General features: G+C 42.4%; 1 protein-coding gene across 3 annotated transcripts in view; it reads right to left on the bottom strand.

The window, feature by feature from the left end:
- Window positions 1-4,997: 4,997 nt before the first annotated feature.
- Window positions 4,998-20,429, bottom strand: part of gfod1 (glucose-fructose oxidoreductase domain containing 1) — a 31,752-nt gene continuing 16,320 nt past the window's right edge. For all 3 annotated transcript variants that reach the window (XM_048976880.1, XM_048976881.1, XM_048976882.1), the window contains one exon: window positions 4,998-11,393. In XM_048976880.1, the coding sequence (XP_048832837.1) occupies window positions 10,474-11,393 (920 nt within the window). In that variant the 3' untranslated portion in view covers window positions 4,998-10,473. The remainder of the gene's footprint in view (window positions 11,394-20,429) is intronic.

Here is a 20,429-nt window from a genome sequence, read left to right as displayed (position 1 = left end):
ATATTTTTCTTATTTCAGAAGTGGAAAAAAAATATTGCTCTCAGACTCTGTTCAGTCGTAGCTTTTTAAAATAATGTACCTTGATCTGTGTTTGTTTAAAATGCCATTACCTGCTGCTTACTGGGCCGCTGAAAATGTCTGGCACAGCTAAATTTCTTGGTTTGAAAATCTGGCCCAACTACTTTCCAGACCTGGACTAGCTCTACTGAATCATACACTAATGTTATTCTGTTATGTGGGCTGTTGTGATAGGGAGATTTGTAGGATGCTGCACGACGGGTGGTGTCCCTGCTGCAGAATGCCCTGTCAGAACCAACACCTAGAGACAGTGAGGGTTGTTGTTATCACCTTAATATTGTATATACGCAATCTGTTATTTCTTAACTAATTTAATTGTAATGTATTCTTCTGATATGTTGTGCACAGCTAACAAAAAAGAGAAAAATGCAAAACCAAAGGAAGGCTTTCTTTTCTCTTAAAAGTCTTTTTTCTAAACCAACTGAGAGTCAGTTAGAGGGGTGTTCATTATCAGTATTGTTGCTGGCATTTCTGAAAATGTGCCAATTTTAGTCAAGTGGCTACTTTCCAAATGCAGTCCCTGGCCAAGATGAAGAAAGCCATTAAGTCGGGTTAAAACAAAGTTCATGAAGACTACATGATATTAAGCACTGACATAACAAACAACATTTTTACATGCAAAATATACAGGAAATATACACTGCAACAGGCTAGGATAGACAAATAACCAAATACACTTGCAAGCCTGACCACTTTAGACCCCAGATTAGAAACTGTTGGTGAATGAACATATATTTTTTCCAAGTTTTGTTTACTTTGCTGAAAGTAATTTAAGGGATTTCAAGTTCTCACAAATAAAAAAAAAAGATTTTTCCACTATAGTCAGATCTAGTTTCTGTGGGGGGGGGGGGGTGAAAATTTGTAGTAATAACTATTTCCTGCTGAAAAACACCGGTAAACTATCCACATGTCTCTGAATATCTGTGAGTCCCGAGACCTCCATGACACATAGATATAAGTTGCCAGTGTTGATCGGCAGGAAGTCTTCTCCAAAGCCCCACCACCACCTCACACCAATCCACCCAGGGCTGTAGATGAACAAACTTCAAATAAATTTGATGTTAATACAAACCGGATCAACTTGTGGTTTGTGTCCACGTGTACCAGAGACAAGGGCCCTGGTACAGAGTACATTCTGCGTACAACACAGCCAAGACTTGACAACCTTGATATGATGCCCATGGAATCAACCCTATGCATGGAGGCTGCAACTCTTCTCCACCGAACCCTGTAGCTCATTGACTGCAGCCTCCCTCTGACCATCCTGTAGCCTGCATTTGGTAGATCATTCTTGACAGAAGAAACCAAATTGTCAAGTTCCTCATCACTGATGGAATTATATGTGTCCCTAACACAGAGCTCATACTCTTTCATTCTTCTTAAGATTGTTCTTCTTGAAACACCCATCAGTGTGGCTATGCAAGGCACAGGAAGTTGAGTATGGAGCATTTCTTTCAAACATTGTTCTTCAATCAAAATCTTGGGTCGTCCATTGGTGGCAGTGACTTCCTGTGTGACACATGGGGCTGGACGTTCCAGATGTGCCCTCACAAGGTCAAAGAGCTCTTGCAAAGCCAGTGTGATAGCAGGAGGTACTTCAATGTAATTAGACAGGGCCTGCAGAAGATACAGCTCCTGATGACAAAGGAACTCCAGGTAATCCAAATTTAGTGGAGTCGCGCTGAATCCCATTTCCATTTTATGCAGAAGACTTTCGAGAAGGTGGTATCTGAGCTGTTCACAGAACAAATTATAGTTAATGAGGTGTCAAGATCTTGTCTCTGATCCACACACTAGGCCTACCATTCAAAAGTTTTAATTATGAAAATGAAATGTTTTTATTTTGTGAGGTGCTTGTTCATGTATGATGATGTAGTGGCTGCTCTGTTTGATCGTGGTAAACCTTTTCACAAACAATACAAGTGAAGAAGTATGACATTAGATCTAAGGACCAGAGTCAAATAAAGTTAAATAAAATCCATCAAAAACACTTACTCAGTGGAGATTCCAATGTAGCAGGCAGACAACTTTATGGCTTTAATAATGAGTGTATTTAGCAGCTACAAGGTCAAAAGATATTAAAAACCACTCCATTCGAATGCTAATTTAATAAACATTAACAGATAGCACTTACGGTGGTTTCGCCTACAGTCTGCTAACACTAACCCGAGAACTAATATCTGAGGAGCGCTCTTCCCAGGATTTGAATTTATTAAATTAGCTTTGTGATGTTGTATTAAGAAATATTATTCACAATGCAATTTACCGTACATTGGCCCATTCTTTTATATACGGTAAGACGAAGCGGGAAATTCCCAAATTATGATAGCAGACTGTGAATAAATAATATTGCACGAGATACCAGCTATACCGTATTGAATTTCAAGCTCTGCTTTAATTAAGACACACACGATTCCAATCCTTAACGTGGAATATGAAAACAGAATCTCTAAAAGATGTGAACTCAGTGTAAGACTTTGCTCCGACATCATGACAGTGTGAATCCCACATCCATTGGTCAATTATCTTCATCTTCTACCAAAGCAAATAGCCAATCGTAGTCAATATTAAAAAAAAAAAACAATCAAAGAAGCGGAGCCATTAGCCACTGTTCCCGCCTCCAAAGTGTCAAAAACCTTCCTGTCGAGCGAGCGAGTGCTGTGCAGACGCGAGCGCGTAGAGAGCATGGATTTTCTGCTCGCGTGGTTTTTATGCGCACGACTTTTGGCACTAATTTAACACCATAATTGACATTCTGTTGAGTGCGAACACAAAGCACCCAGCGGGACGTTATGGGATTTGTAAGAGCATCATAGCCTGTGAATGGAAGTAATTGCTGCTTTACGGGGAACGCATCCAATCACAGGCTTTTGGTGGGCAGTTGGCAGCTGCTCTGCTTCCACTGCAAAATGCAGCGTATGCATTAGTGATGCTCCGATTGATCGGCCACCGATCATGATCGGCCGATATTGGCTAAAAATAGCTTGATCGGCGAACCCCAAAAGCGCCGATCAAAAAAGCCGATCACTTGACGTAAATTACTTGCGCGACTTTTTAACACGTGCATGCACGGCGCACAGGTAAACAATAGCAGAGCGGAGCTTACCAGTGGCAACATGAGTTCTCCCGTCTGGAAGTTTTTCAAAGTGTCCGATAAAAACGTAAAGTTGGCCGTTTGCAATGTATGTCGTGATGAAATCCCTCGAGGTGGAATCAAGCAACGGTATTTTAACACCAGTAACATGATTAGGCATATTAGAACACGCCATACAACTGAATATGCCGAGTATGAGAAACTAAACCAGCCGAAGCCAACAACATCCCCATCCCTTAACCAGCCGACGGTGAGTGATGCATTTAAACGACGTGAACCATACAGCTGGGATAGTACGAGATTGAAAGACATCACGTTCAGAATTAAGGAATTCATTTGCCTCGACGAACAACCTCTATCCGTTGTGGAGGATAAAGGGTTCCGTCGCCTGCTAAGCTGCCTTGATCCACGAATAATTTTAAGTTACTCTGCCTTATTTGGGAAAGATGGCCTACAGTAGCCTTAAGTTCTCATTTTCTAAAATAAACACTTGGTGGTTCTTCAAGATCTTGACTGTAGCTTATTTCTACAGTTTTTTTCCCCAATATAGTTCATTTAGAGTTAGTTTCATTTCTACAAATTCTGCTAGATTATAGATAAGATTCCCATTCCCCTGCCATTCTGTGATCGGTAGTGATCGGCAATCGGCAGATCGTGATCTTGGTAATCGGTGATCGGCCCTAAAAATGCTGATCGGAGCATCTCTAGTCTGCATAAATGATTAAAATCACAACAGTGTCCGTCCGTCCGCCCGCCCACCCAAAACCCGCTAATGCACAGTAGGGGGGGCTGAAGCCTATTCCAGACAGCGCAGGGCACAACTCAACAGAACACCATGGGTAAGATACCAGTCCATCACAGGGCACACAAAAATTTGGAGATTCTGCTTAATTGGGGGCTCTTAATTGTTTGATGTGTGTGTCTTATGGCATGCTTTCCAGGCTGCATTGCAGGCTGGTGTTAGGTAGCATAGGCTCTAGGCTCTCATATTTCTAGTTAAGCGTAACGCCTGATACTTTTCATGAGACACGTTATTCTTAAATTTAGTTTAGGTTGAACATTTTCAAATCTTCTGCATGTAATAAAGGTTATTGCAAAACACATCATTTCGCCCCTTACAAAACTGCTTATGCAGGTCGAGGACCGATTAGCACATCAAATTCCAAAATATGATAGCACACTTTAAACTGCCGTATCCCAACCCTTTTTCTGCCACGGGTCACTTCCCATAAGGTAGCGTTTTTCAACCCGCGGTGTCCACACGTGATGTAAAACGTTGCCTTATACCAGGAGATGGCGACATGCACCATTAATGCGTAGTCTGTATGCTCAAAGAGAAGCTTACCATCTGAAACCCAAACTCTCATGTAAAACAATGCAGTAATTGGTTTTCAGCGCCATTTTCATCGTTTAAGGTGTTGATGGGTGCTCAGAATCTGTCGCGAAATGCGGTTTACCTATTTGGTTTCTCGTGTCTTTTAGAGCATCCAGGAATCGTTTTATACAAAAATGCAAATATGTCAAAACATCACTATCACCGCACTTCGATGTTGAATAATAGTGTGTGTTGGTTTATCCGTAAATGAAGTTCAGCTTTCTATCATTATTTTATCGCTAGCAGCGCGTCAATAGACCTTTACTAGAGATAGCCAATGTACACGAATAGATTTACTAGACATATACGAATCTACGTATAATTTTCATGGCACTGAAGAGTGACATTCCGGTTCATGTGCTTTGACTTCATATCAATAATTTTAATATGTAATTATACGGAGCTTTGAGTACAGACCAAAAGGCAGACATGATCTGGAAAGACGGGAAAGCCATTTTGCATCGTAATTTATTATTCCACAGTAACCAAAGCATCGGACAAGTACCGTACTTGTAAATTGCATTACAGGCTTCATATCCTGGGTGATCTGGTCAGATGAGCTGCATTCTCCGGAAACATACAGTAACAATGCAGAGTATTGGAGCAGAAAGAGTACAGCAGGTAATGAGCAGGTTCACAGAACCAGCCACTATATGAAAAGTCTAACAGACATATCTGCGTACCATGCCTTTCCATTTAACGCAAACAAAAACAGAAAACATCACAGTTTATCCCGCCTCCCCATTCGTACTGCAACTATCACATTTATATAAAATATAGTCTTTATATTTCTACAGTACATTCTCTATTTTGGGTCTGATAAATATGTATCAGTTCAAAATATATACGCGAGTCCATGCATACACGATATACATAAAACACAATAAATAGTCACCACAAATACTGCATCAAAAAAGACAGTTCTGTTGGTGTGAACAGCCGGGCATACAGTGATGAGAACAGGCAGCATTTGCAAACATGATGATAGTCCTGGGCGTGGAAGACCACTGAAAAAGTTCACACGGGGGGCTGGATACAATAAAATGAACTAAAATCTCCACTGATGGGGAAAATGGATGAAGCGAGGGGTCGCCAGTATCTAGCGTGGTTATTATAGACAGGTCCTTGAATCGGGACTTTAAAGCTACGGCACTACGCAAAACCATTTAGCTAGAATATCTTCGGACAAATATTCGGGGAAAACTGTATTAAGAAACTATGAGGATACTATGCGTCCAGGTAATAATGAAAACAATTCCCACAAATACTTCAGTATTTTGATTGACGTGCTACAGCGGATCTGGTGTCAAACAATTCCAATAAGAGCCGGGCCCCGCAGGGTTCTGTGCCCCGCCCTACTAATTAAGACAACAATGTGTAACATGGTGCAAAGAAAACACTGCCTTGTACTTTGTTAGCTGGAAAACGGCACTTGTAACCTTAAAAAATGCTACTCGCTCCGAACGTGGTTGAATAAAACAGGAAAACAGCATCTGCTCCACTGATAAATATATAATGTGCTTTATATACCTATCAATCATCATATCCCGTCATAAGGGGATCTCCAAGTTTTTCACAAGGTTAAACGTTAATATATATTCACGGATATGTACTTGCTGACATTATTGTCACGTTTGGAAAAGGTACCTTATGTTATAGGTGCATTTGTTTGCCTAAAGTAAATCAGCAGAGCACCACTAGCATAATTATTTCAAGGGCCTGACATTATGTTTTTACAATGATTTTGTTGACACCGCGTGGATCACTAGCGGCCAGATGGTGTCGCTGTGGCCAGAAGGACTCGGATTTTATTTGTGAGCTTTGATGACCTTCCAATCCCCTCAGTATCAAGAGCTGCCCAACACTTTCAGACCACAAAAGTGGACTGGCACTCACACATACCAGCAGAATTATGGGAATTCTCTGGCCCTGGGTACAACGGGGGCAACAGGGGAAGCAGCGCATCACTGGTTCTGTCATAGAACTGATCCGTCAGTCCATTCTCTCCTAGCTAGACCAGTCACCGTGTGACCACTTACTGTATGACTACTGCAAAATCTCACCCACTTTGACTCAAAGGGGTGGGGGAGCAAGGTTGTTTTGGCACAATGGCAGCTAGGGCTGGTTGCTAGGATACAGGCTGGTGGGCTGTTCAAAGAGCACCTCTTTAATGCTGCCTAGCTGAGGCACAGTGGGACCCCTGGGTCTGGGCACCACCCACCCTACGCCATATTAACTCCCATTTCCCTCTGATTTTCACATGCGTGTCTTTCTGCAGGGCCGCCATTATAAAACTCAACCTGAAGATCACAGCTTTTTATACTGTAGCCATGGAGGGAAGAGAAGAAGAAAAAAACTAAACATGCCATCTCTATTGTCACAGTAATTTTCATAAATTGCCATCATCAAATCTGGGGATCAATTTGCTGTCACTGAGGACAATCCTATCTGTGACATAAAGACAAAGAGCCCCCACCTTCTTCCTCATTTGTCCCCAGCCCCTGGAGCTAAAATTCACCCGTTTAGAAAGGCTGCCCAGAGATTTCCGCACAGCGAAGCAGTATGCTTGAACATGAGAGTGCAGAGACACACGCGCACACACACACACACACACACACACACACACACACACCTCGCTCTGTTGTTTCCAGTGCTCAGAGGAAAAGTCAGACACACCCAAACAGGATACAGGAATCCTTAAGGGCACAGCAGTTCAGCAGCCATTCAGCAGTCTTGGCAACATGATATTTCTTACCTCATACAGTAAAAGCCGTCTGTACATGACAGTGAGCTATGTATCAGGGCAATTAAAAAAAAATAACAGACTAACACATACAAAAAAAACTAACAGCAGTATTTTAACAAACCACATGTTGATGTTACATTTGCAATACACATTAACAGGATTAAAGTAAGATGTGAAAAAGAGGGTCTGCTCTTTTTGCTGAGGATAATATTGACATTGGACATTCTTAACAAGAACACAGGGGAAAGAACAGAAAGCCTATGCATCAAATACATCTGTTTAAACAGTATTTAAGAATCTAATATTCCTATTGCCAGAACGCTCCATAACCATGGTAGAACCTCTGCACACTTTAAAGGGACAGCCAACTCAGGCACGATGCAACGGACCACTGCAGGATCTCGGGCCGCTGTGCCGTCACAGTTTAGGATAGGTGTGAAGCCCCGTCCAGTTTGATGAGCCTCTTCTGGGGGAGAAATTCGGGTCGACTCCCAGGAACGGTTTGCAAAACATCTCCAGGACTTTTATGTCTTTGAGGGTCGAGGATCAAGGTTTAAGGCTCGTGGGGGGGGGGGGGGGGGGGGTCCTTGGGATGAGAAAGGACGAGTCCATCAAATAAATCATTAAGCCCTTCGAGAACCACTGCTCTGTCACTGCAGCACTGATCACCAAGCTCAGTCGCTCCCAGATCGCTCCATGCAGCGATGTGCTTCTGAGACCTGCAGTGACACTCGATTTCATACTAAAAATGCAAGTTATACACATCAGAGAAGAGACTATTTATTCATATTTTTTTAAATACAGTGGAAGACTTAGTGACAGGATCACTTGACAGACAACATGTCTATCATTTCTGTCCCAAGAATGAGGAAAAACTATGTTTAGATTTTTTTTTTTGACTGGACACTTCACAGAGCAATGATTTTTATTTTTTATAAATAAGCCTTCTGCAGTAAGTTTGGATGTAAAGCACACAGACGTTTTACTATCATAGTAATGTCATGTCATTATTAGGGAATAGACCTACTTGTTATTAGGGAAGGAAATCTTTTTTGAATGAATCTGAAAAATCTAGAATTCGTCATGCCTTTTACGGAAGGTCCAATTGCACGCACAATAGATCTTGGTTCCCTCCATCACCAGGCAGGTCGGACTTTGAGTGGACTTTGCCCACTCTTCATTCACGGGTGAAATATTCCATTAACACCGTTTCTTAACAAGACCCTTGTTAATCACGCAGGACGCAAAGGAAGCAGAGTTCGACACGTGGCTTTGAGCTTCAGCACGGCATCCCTTGCTCGGGTCATGAAGGGAACCGAGAGGGAAAACATGGCGAGAACAGCCCAGGCAGCAAGGACAGCAGAAATCCTGACCACCGGTGGAAAATCAGACCATTGTTAGCTGGAATGCTATGCTAACAGGGACCCGGGACGGGGGTGAATGGGCCTACATCTCTTTCTACCCTAAGGTACGAATTATTCAGCAAGAAAGAATATAAAAGATGACAAAGAAACTCAAGATACGACATGTTTTTTCTTATGTTTAGGTTCTTAATATTGATATTCAGAACAAACGTGAAATAGGCCTATCTTAAAATAAGAAAGTACTGCAGGCTTCGATATAACATATAGTTACCGGGTATCACTACACTGTTATGATAGCAACTATAAATGAAATTAGTGCTGACATAATGCGTAACACTTAGCTATTCAGTCAGACTCCCGGGAGACCCCCACTTTGCACTGTCAAGTGAGGAAACGATTTCATAGTTTTACAGCTGGGACTCCCATTGTAACACTGAAAGCTCTGATCTTTTCTTGCCTTTCCGTGTAAATAATTTTCACTTCCATTCAGGCACCAACAATGGAAAAGCAGAAAATCTCTCTAAATACGTTTTCTAAATGTCTATACGATCCGATGAAAGTAACGGCGACAAATCAACAAATTGTATTAACGAGGGATCAAAAAATAACAGTTAAGGACTTTTCTATTGAAATAGCAGTCTAAAATGTATATGGGTAAAAAATTGGGGGTCCACAGAAATACGATCATATAAAAGTGAGAATTTGAGGGCCGAAGGTCATAGAAATGGCGACTGGACAGAAAAATTCAGGTTCATGGGCCAGTCCCCGAGTCGTACTAGCCCCAATGTTCTGGCATCCCAAAAAGACTCGTGTCATTGTGTGGGCACATCGCCGTAATGAAGCCGTTTCTTGCCGTTTATTTTTATTACTGATTCCAGTTTTCCGCACTGCCATTGGTTTTCTGTATGTGAAATACCATCTTCAGCTAGTTCTTCACTGCAGTTTCGGATTGGGGATTTCTTTCTGTCTGCTGCAGCTGGGGCATTTACAGGGAGATCAGATGGACAGTGTGAACTGAAGGATCTTCTGCGAAGGGGTTATCGTCACAAGCCAGATTAAGGCTATTTATCAGAAGTGCCAACTCCTCCTCAGCAGCTCCTGCCCAACACGGACCCAGGTGACATGTTTGTCACCCTCTAATTCACATGCTTCCCCCCCCCTTCTCTGGTACAGGTGGATTCTGTTTCATAATAGCAAGCCTGGAGAATTCAGGCTGTTATCACAGGCAAATGAACAGTGACAGCAAAGACAATTAAGGACAAGGCCATGCGGCAATGGACAGGCTACGCGACGGATGGCACGAGGCTGCGCTAGTGCCTGTGGTTTGCTCATATTGCATGGGGACACACAAGGTCAGAATGCCAGACAGAGTAGCACGCATGGTGATGGGATTCCAGTGGGATCCAAGCAGGTTTATTGCATACTTCACAGTACCTCTCATAATGGTTTTCAGACTGTCATCTCCAGTTTTGCACATGGCCACAGGAGATGGACCAACTGAATTATTTTTAAAAAGTTCATCTCTAAACGACCCTCTTTCCTTGGAAAAAGGTTTGTTTATATTCCTCACGTTCGAAGACCATCCTTTCAAAGCTGTGAAGAAAGGGAGAGATCATCAGGGATACTGTGTTTGTTTATTTTTTGAGCGAGAGCTTTGGAACAACTTCATTGACCGTGATTATCACACATGGCCTTGTGGCAACACTGACCCCTCCTATCTGGTGCCACAAAGCAGCTGGGGACCGTCTCCAGGCACACCAGGAAGCCCATGGGGAAAGGGGCGGGCTCAGCACTCCGTACAGCCAATCATTTGGCGCTAGCAATACAGGGACAATTTGTTGCGCCGCATGGCCTCGCTCATCAGATAGGCAGGGCTAACCTCGGGCTCCTCTGTCATGACCACGATATTCTGCCACTCCCCTGACTGGTTGGACTTTTTGATAGTGTCCACCACACACAGGGCATAGAGGCAGTCCTCAAAGGTGGCAGCCATGGTGAGAGGCCGGCCATCCCAGGTACGCCGATCCTCTTGGCCCTGAAAAGCCTGCCTAACGGCCTGAACCATGCAGACGGTACCGGTGAGGTAGGGGGCCGGGATGTCTCTAAAGGCCTTCTCGGGCAGCGAGGCGTTGCCCAGTGGCGTGTTGTCTTTGAGCAGCAGCTCCCGGCAAGGGGCACTGTTCTTCTGGCCGTACAGGTCCGTACCACAAACCATGAGGCGGCCGGCTGAACCCACCACCGCCACCTCCTGGCGGAACTCGCCAGGCACATTGAAGTTGAGCGTGACTGTGCAGCAGGCCCCACCCTCTAGAACCATCTGGAAGGTGCAGAAATCATCGCTGGTGATCTGGCGTACACCACGGATGTGCTCTGTCTGCTTAACGAAGGTCTTGAGCAGCCCGTGCGCTTTGGCTGCCTTGCGGCCGGTGAGGAACGCCAGCAGGTCGATGAGGTAGCTGCCCACAGAGTGCAGCCCGCCGCCGCCCATCAGCTCGTCGCAGCTCCAGTTGTACCTGCGGCCCAGCAGGCTGCCGCCATGCACCTGTGCCTCACACACCAGCAGCTCACCCACAAAGCCCTGCTCCACCAGCTCCTTCATGCGCACAAAGGCCGGCAGGAAGCGCAGCACATTTCCCATGATGCTCAGCAGCTTGGGGTAGTATTGGGCCGCTGACATCATGCGGAAGGCGTCCAGCGGGGTGGCGGTCCGGTCGCAGATGACGTTCTTGCCAATGCCTGGAAGAAACAGACGAGACTGAGATCTCTAAGCGGTTCCATGATGACATTTCAGGCCCATCAAACAAGCCTCAGCAGACAGATCAGACGCGTGGGGAGAAGCAGAATGTGCGCCAGGGGAGAGATGCTGCTGCCGTCACCATTGAAGGTGGGATTACCAAGCACTACAGAGTACAATCAATGAAGAACTTTCTAGAACCACCACACTGCAAATCTACAGTCTGTCAGCAGACACAGAATTCTCCAATTCAGCCTTTCACACTAATTTTATCACCTTAACCTCTTCGCCCATTTTACATCCCAGGATCAAACAACCTTCCCAAAACCAAACAGTTTCTGTTCCTCACACAGTAATTTCCCACCTAACAATCCTAACATGTGACGTAATGGATGAAACATCCAAAGTTCATTCTTCCTAGCAGTTGGCAAAATGGATTGGGAATATAAAGCATGTATATAAAATGCAGCCATTCATTTTCACATGCATAACTGAGGTTGCCAGTTATGTTATTCATACGAAAAAAAATATCTGGGTGGACCAATCCAAGCCAGGAATAAAACGTTTACAGCCTTTCCTTGGGATACGCAAGTAATTTGTTACTAAGAAAAATTCATTACTAAGAAACAAATTATTTTTAATGGATAAAATTAACACCCAGGCTAGCCAAAAACTTCAATTTCCCCAAATATTTCTAGAACAATGGAAAAAAAAGCTTGTACAAGTAACAAACAATACATTTTTATAAAATTTAATGTACGGAAGCTTTACTGTAGTCAGTAATTGCATGTACTGTTTTTTTCACGTTTGGTTGATATGGTAAATTTCATTGACTGAAAAATGTTTGAGAAGCTGAAGAAAAATCTGGGTGTAGCAAAACTCAATAGCTGTTATTCAAAAGGAAAATAGTAAAGTCTACTGTTAGTGGAGTAAGTACTGTATTACTGTGCTTTGTGTCTGAAGTAAATAAGTAAATAAAAATAATAAAATATGCACCTTCTCGTAACTGTAAGTCAGTGAGTGGGAATTCAGGAAATACCAGTAAGTTTTCTTTTATGTGAAAAGTTGGCATGATACTGGCAGGGAGGATAACGCGGGACCTACGCACGTTTGAGATGATTCATACGTCCTTGGTGGTGTTTTAGTCAAATGCGTCATACAGATGAACTAACAACAAGCATGCATGCAACAACTGGCTAGACCCATACAGGCCAAAAGGTGTGTGCGTCTGTATGGAGGAAGTAGCAGATTAAATCCGATGGCTCCCCAAAGACATCCATTCATGTGGAGAGAGGGAGCTGAAGAACGAAATAGAGACTGCTGTTGAGGTACCACAGGCCCCTCGGCTATTTGCGACAGTGACAAACTCCCACCATTCAGCCACCCCCCCCCCAACCCAGACAGGGCCTCCTTGAAGTTATCTGGTCCTCCATCACTCACCAAAGAACCTCACTGGTTCTCCTGCTGTCTGCCATAGCTCAGTTACTTCATTTTATTTCCACTTTTCAAAGCTACAACCATAATTCTCTCAGGATCTGAATTCCACCCCCAAGGCTAGTTCTTCTCTTAGGATGAATATTCACAGCACCAGTCAAAAGTCTGGACACAGCTATTTTTAATGCATATGTCTCTATTTAGCTATATTATTCATCTTATACTAAAAGACCTGCAGGCAGTGAATATCGAATCAAGATTGGCTATATCGTACTTACTCTTCAATCCATCTCATTGCAAACCAACTCTATAGGGTTTAGGTCGGGGGATTGTGGTAACCAGGTCATCTGTCACAGCGCTCCATCTATTTACTTGTTCACAAGATAATACAGCACTTACATGATCTTGAGGTGTGCTAAGGGTCATTATCTTGGTGAAAAACAAATGACTGGTCCTACACCTGTAACGTTCTGGTCAAAAGTTAAGATATTCCAGACAGCAGAGTAGTAGCTCAAGCTAGATCTACAGAAGGTGGAGAGCAGATCACAGTAAAAATAATTAAGGCAAATGTAGAGTCCAAAAATGACACAAAGATTGCAATGCATCCCAAGGACAGTTATGTATAGCAGTGCAGTTTGCATTACAATTTAAAACAAAAACATGCTGACAGGTACCAACACAAAACTCCACCTCCTATACTGTGTCCCCAAACATAGGGACACTCTCTTCCTCCTTCAAAACCTTTGTCCTAATAAAAGCAAACGTTTGGTGACAGCTGTACAAGATGGACTTGGTTTCTCCATAGAGAACACGCAATAGCTTTGCCTCAGGGTGGCAGGGGGAGGAGAAATTTAATAGGAATGTTTTGGTTGACCAGATTCAACTCAAAATAACCACCTGTAGGCAAAGATTTGAGATGTTTCCTCCTGTCCTGTACTACATTGCAGTGTACTAACATTCTTTTTTGCATGGTTTCAACAGAAATCCCACATGGTGAGGCATTGTCATCACATCCAGAGAGGCTTCAATGGGAATCCAAAGCTGGTGAAAAGACCTGCGTCATGCCCCCTCCCACCTCCCCCCAAAGCAAAAACACAGTCACAACATCTGACAGCACACACCCACATCAAAAACAACTCAAGGGCAGCTTGTGCGTTCCCATTCAGGAACATAGCTAAATACGAAAAGAAAATAGCAATATCATCCAGTCATGTTGATATTGACGTGTTATGCATCTGGACTCAACATTTTGAAAGTAATCAAATCAAAAACTAGTTTCACGTCTGGCCAGACAAGGACAAGGTGATCAAGGACGGACATTAGGGTCATCAGTTAGGTCATTCAAAATGATACTCAAATATGAAATGTTTTTGCATAATAATACAGCATAAAGAGGAAAAGCCGAAAGAGCTCAATTTACAATCCCCCAGACCCCATGAATGTCTGAATCGGCAGGAGGCACAGCTACGTTTGGGTGCTCTTCTGTGTTTCCATGGCAATTGATCACCAGACGTTTTTCTTACAGGCCCCTAATTTAACTAAACCCAGCTGGCTCCCACTGTACTAACTGACTTCTTATGGTGATAAATTGGGTTCTTTGGTATTTATTCTTGTTTTCTGTGCCTTTCAGGATACAGGGGCAACAACCATTGTTTTTTTTTATTAGTTAAATATTAGCTGATTAGTTGACAACCTGCCGTAAAATACAGGTTCTGGTACAGTATGTAGCAAACGCAGGTCAATTAAACTCTGAGGCAAAATAATAAACGTGCAGCAAGTAGATTTTGTGTTACCCTTTCAAAGGATCTGTGTTACCCCCTGAAAGGAAACGTAGACAGAGCTGTCCTCCCGCACTAATGACTGAGCGTTTTGCAAAAATAAATGCTAAAGAGCATGAGTGTATAAAAAAGGTGACTGATCAGGTCCCCCACCAGATGGCGTTTCAACAGTAAAGACTTTCTACATAACAGTTTCAACAGAAAAAAAAGAAAAAATCTCCTTCCTTTTTTCTTTAAGCCATCCTAAATTTTTACATAATTGCTACATGAATGTTTTGACTACAGCTGAACTCAATCACAGGTTTATTCAAATGGCAAAATTTGTTTTACAGATTTAATTAGCACTGCCGTTGTAATTGCTGCTCATTGTCTAATATTTCTATGCAGACTTAAGCAGGCAAGTGAGCCACTGCACCTGACCAACCACGTAAGGAAACTAATTCTCTCTGCATTATGGTCACAGACTGCACAGGGAACATCTGCACTGTGAGTTATTTGTGTTGGATGAGAGCCCTCTCAGCCATTATAATACTGAGTGCCACAATTGCTTACAAGCTGCGTAGAACATGGATGTTTTCAATGAACGGAGTCAGAGCCCAGCTGGGGGGGGGGGGGGGGGGGGGTAGCCGCTTTCACAGCCTCTGTTATCACGTGGGTCTCTCTTTAAAGGGAACAGAAAATGAAAAGCCACTGTGTCAAGGTCAGCGGATGGGGAAGCTATTTAGTGTAAATGAATGAAATACAGAAAAGCTACTCTCACTACAATGTGAAGAAACTCCCAGGATAGTGAAGCAAATGCACCAAACCAATTATCCGCAATGCAGAAGCCTTCTTTGAGTAGATTAGGTTTATACACACAGACACGCAAAAGCAAAATAATGAAGTCAAACAAGAAATTCAAGGTAATGTATCCATTTCACATTCAGCCTATTTATAGCTCTACCAATAAAAATCCTTGGCTAACTATAGTGATAACCCAATTTAGTGTTCTCGAAGACAGCTTTCTTATAGCTTTCGTTGATTAAGTAATTAACCCTAACCTAGTCATTATCTCATTATGACTGAACGGTCATTTTAAAAACAACGCTATCATAAAAACCTTTAAACTGATTCCAGCAGAACAAGAAAAATGTTTAAAAGGAGTGTGTTAATTGTATGTTAACTATGGATTATTGCTGCCAAAAAAGTATTTTTCAATAAACATCATTGAAGGAAACATTGTTGTTATATTTAACAGAATATCCACCAAAACGAAAAATGAAAGTTAGAGAATGAATCAACCTTCAAGCTCTCATTTCACTTGTCCAAGCCGAGGCCAAGATCCTGTCCTGAAACCTTGGAATCCTTTCAGCTGAGAATAAAATGACCGTTAGCTAAAAAGTCGTTCACTTCTCCAGCATGCGTAGGACTAGTGGACGTAATGACGAACAACAAAGACATCCTACATGACTCCAGAATAAAACAACTGGCCTTCAACAATAATGAAAAACCAAAGCAAACACTTCCGTATGAATACTGATCAAACAGCTTATTGTGCAAAGTAAATTATCCATGTGCATTGAGAGGTGTTAGAATGAGCCACAGAATTAGCGGAAGCATGGCCACCTCCCAGTACTAAACGGTGTTCTAAACGCATCGTCTCTAAACGATGTGAAAGGTTAGAGTGGATAGGGCGGTTACTGGACAGATAATAATGGTGATAATAATGGTGACGCACAGGCACACATATAAAAGGATGAGCATGCATGCATGTGCACACTGTGACACGCTCCAAAGCTAACAAATCGCAATGGCAGGGAAGCGTGCGTTAATGAACAAACATAAGGCAAGTCATCCATCCATGGGCAGAGGATGGGCAAACAGCAAACAGACAGTCTGTGTGATTAAAGTCCACCCCCCGCCTCCCCGCTGAGACATCCTGGCTGAACTACACTATTGATCCATCCCCAGTCACGTCAACAAAGCATGACAGGGAGGCGCGGTCTTCAAGCGTGCACTGCCTGCTTATTCCACTGACAAAACCTCAAAAACCTTCACTGGCATTTAATGCGTCGGGGTTACATGTACGATTTCAAGAGTTCTTAAGGAATTAGCCACATTAATATCCTTAAGCGCTATCTAAAGAAATACAGATAATCTCCCCTGACATACAAACGTCAGCAGAAAACAAAACAGTTCTTTAGAATTCAAAAAGCAGAGGGATGGGCCGAGTGTAAATAGGGCGACATTTGCATTCATTAAAAAAAGCAGCGAAACCAAAATGTCACTCACATGGTTCATTTGGAAGATTTGTGGCAATGATTTGAAACGTCTGATTTAAGCAAACGCCCGAAACAAGAAACGTGAAAATGTGACAAGCCCTTTTCTTTTTAATCTTTTTCATTGTACCAGATGACTGGGTCTAAGCGGCGTTAAACAGCTTAGACACTTAATGCGAATGGGAGTAAATGCAGCGAGGGGAATAAAATATTGTTATAAATAGGGCTAGCTTTCAGCGTTGCCACCCTGTGATAATTCCCTCTATCCAAAAATACAAATGGATCTTAAGGATTTTTTTTAATGTAAACGATGATGATGTCCTTTAGCAAATCGGTCCTAGTTAATCAGTTACCTATATATTATACGCGTAAAATAAAATCTATTATTAGTATCATTATTATGATTACTATTAGTAGTAGTAGGGATATTATCTGAGTGTGTTATGTGAATGACACCGTATAGATAATTTCATTTTCAGCTGACGCGCTGGTCTTCATCCGGGTAACTTCTGTGTAAACGAGTGCGAAAATGTTATAAAAGGCGCGTCCCGTTATCACACCTCAGACCAGCAGCTATGCATTCGCATACCTTTTCAGTATGCTATGCTTTTCGGTTCGAAACCTGAAAGTCTATACTTTCGGCTGAGTAACTTTGATTAATCGCCTTTCGTGCGAGTCCTTGGACTCCATTAGGGCCCGGGAGTCATTAGCATAATAATGCACGCCTCAGTCCGCGGTGATGGATGTATCCCAGGTCCATCGTACGGGTAGCACTTTCGCCGGCAAAGGGAGGCTTTCAGTCGACTAGCGGTCCTGAATTTCTCCTTTCCCGGGGGGTTTAACGCAAAATGTGTTCGACAAGAAGGCAACAACCGTTTTTTTCCTGTATGAAGAGTGACTTAAATATTTTCAGTGTAACCCCTGACAATGAAGTCCCATATTTTTGTCCGGTGTTACGTGTCCGGGCGTTTTAAATTCTCAATAACGAAGCAAGACTCGTAGCAAAGTAGGTTAATTGGACTTTTCTCATATGACAGAACCCAGAATAATATTAAATATATACATTCTGCATTAGCCTACATTTACATTAAATTGTATGCAGTTGCTTCTAAGAGGTTCAAATAAATTGATCACAGTTTTACAAACTGCAAAAGTCAGGCTTTGAAATGAAAGCAGTAAAAGATCTTATTTCCTAATAAACACTGGGGGCGGCATGGTGGTGCAGTGGTTAGCAGTGGTGCCTCACACCTCTGGGACCCGGGTTCGAGTCTCCGCCTGGGTTACATGTGTGTGGAGTTTGCATGTTCTCCCCATGCCGTCGTGGGGTTTCCTCCGGGTACTCCGGTTTCCCCCCCACAGTCCAAAAACATGCTGAGGCAAACTGGAGTTGCTAAATTGCCCGTAGGTGTGTGAGTGAATGGTGTGTGAGTGTGCCCTGTGATGTGCTGGCCCCCCATCCTGGGTTGTTCCCAGCCTCGTGCCCATTGCTTCCAGGATAGGCTCCGGACCCCCCGCGACCCAGTAGGATAAGTGCTTTGGATGGATGGATGGATGGATGGATGGATGGATACACACTGAATACATGTGTTTCACAGGGTACATATACTCACACGCGCATACACACATTAATACATTGTCGGCATTTTAGATTTCCTGCGGGAGGAAATCAGAGCACCCAGAGCAAACCCCGGGAAAACATGGTAACACCACACACACATAAGGGAAGTGCCAAAATCCTCCTTCGATCCAATAAATTGATCACAGTTTTACAAACTGCAAAAGTCAGGCTTTTTTGAAATTTTAAATTTTTTAACAATTTTGATTTTAAAGGAAAAGGAAGTTTTCAAGGTCACACCCTCACACATGATCTCATCTTAAAGCCCTAATTTCTCTTTAAGGAACAACATGACTTAATAGAGTGGCATGTATAGAAAGAGAGATGTGAGTACAAGCTATTTCCTCTACAATAGGGCAGAGTCTTTATTTTCATTACAAAACTGAAGAGTAAAGTTTACTGAGCTCTGTTATATCTGTATTACTAATCATTATATGCCTTGATTCCTAATTTTAATATTGTTCTTCACACACCTACACATTTAAATGAGAATATTTCATGTTTAAGAAAAATATAATCAATGAATTATTAATTATTGTACTGACTAGAGGAAAGTGATATAGTGCATATTTTCTGTCATATCTTGGTTGTTTTAATCTTAATTTCCCGCATTGCATTTGAGCTGCCCAAGTTGAGGCTAACACTTTATAGGCTATAACTCCAGATTTCTATTTTACTTTCAAAAGAGTTCAATTACCACAATTTAAACAGTCAAGATTTTACTGTGCAAAAATATTAAATAAATAATGCAATTCTTAATCCACTTACGCTCTCTAAAGAAGTTTAAGTACTGAAGTATGCAATTTGAGACTTGCAGTAGGCTATAAGGAGGAAAACTACAAAGAGTTTCTGTGAATGGGCTCAAATGTACAAAAATAGAAATAGTAATAAATTAATTGTAAGTACTAAATGAATCTATGAATAGTTATTAAAAAGTGTAAAAGAGACCCATATAAAAATATATAGGCTATCTTTACAAGCATGTCATCATTTTTCGCAGTATTTCACTGTAGACATCGTCATATGGCTGTTAGCTAGACATTGGCCAGCTCTACTCTACAGAGGACAAAATGAACTGCTGGTTCTTCACAGGTTAAGATTAAATGTCACCACGAAAATTCAGCCACAAAACCACAACAACAATCCTACCATTAAAAATAAATGCCTAATATTGTTTAGAAGTAGCCTTGTGCCCATATCTTCCAGGATAGGCTCCAGACCCCCTGACCCTGAATAGGACAAGTGGGTGCAGAATATGAACGTTTAGAAGTACAGTGAAGATCTCATAACCAGCTCACAATCTGATATTTCATTTTGTTGTTTAGTTAAATCAGCTCTCTGAGGCAACTATTATTTACCTCTGCATACGACTGAGCTAGTTTGAGTTGGCACCTTAATGCAGGACAGTCCCTCCTTAGATCTGCAGATATGTCCTTAAATACTTTTTTTACACAAGCCGAAGACCTACAACAATTAGAGTGATAATACCAGTGATACAGTGTTCAAAATTCGGTACATTTCCAGTGAATTACTTAGAAAACTGCCCCAGAAATAGCAGCTTCTATGCTCACCATACATCCTGTTCTACATCCAGTACAGGGTCGCAGCAGGTCTGGAGCCTTCCCAAAAAGCAGAGGGCCATGAGGTTGGGGAATAAGGACAATACAGGCACCAGCTTATCCAGGCCATGTGCCTTTGGAGTTTGGGGGTGAATCTGGTTTTCGTGCAGAACATGCAAATTCCACCGACACACACAGGGGGGTATCGATGATACTAGCCACTCACTTTGTTCTTTACTTTCACACATGTGCCTTGTGTCCTTCAACTACCGGTATTGCTGAAAGATTGTCTTTTCTGTTTCGAGCTCACCTATATGTTCCTTTTGAGTGATGTTTAGAGGACACATCTGCTGTGGCTTCCAGCAACATCCGGGGCACATCAACCTCAACATTT

The sequence above is a fragment of the Brienomyrus brachyistius genome, chromosome 15 (genome assembly GCF_023856365.1).
Source record: "Brienomyrus brachyistius isolate T26 chromosome 15, BBRACH_0.4, whole genome shotgun sequence".
NCBI lineage: Eukaryota > Metazoa > Chordata > Actinopteri > Osteoglossiformes > Mormyridae > Brienomyrus > Brienomyrus brachyistius.
Note: the sequence above shows the minus strand (reverse complement) of the source record. Positions and strands in the feature narration are given on the sequence as shown.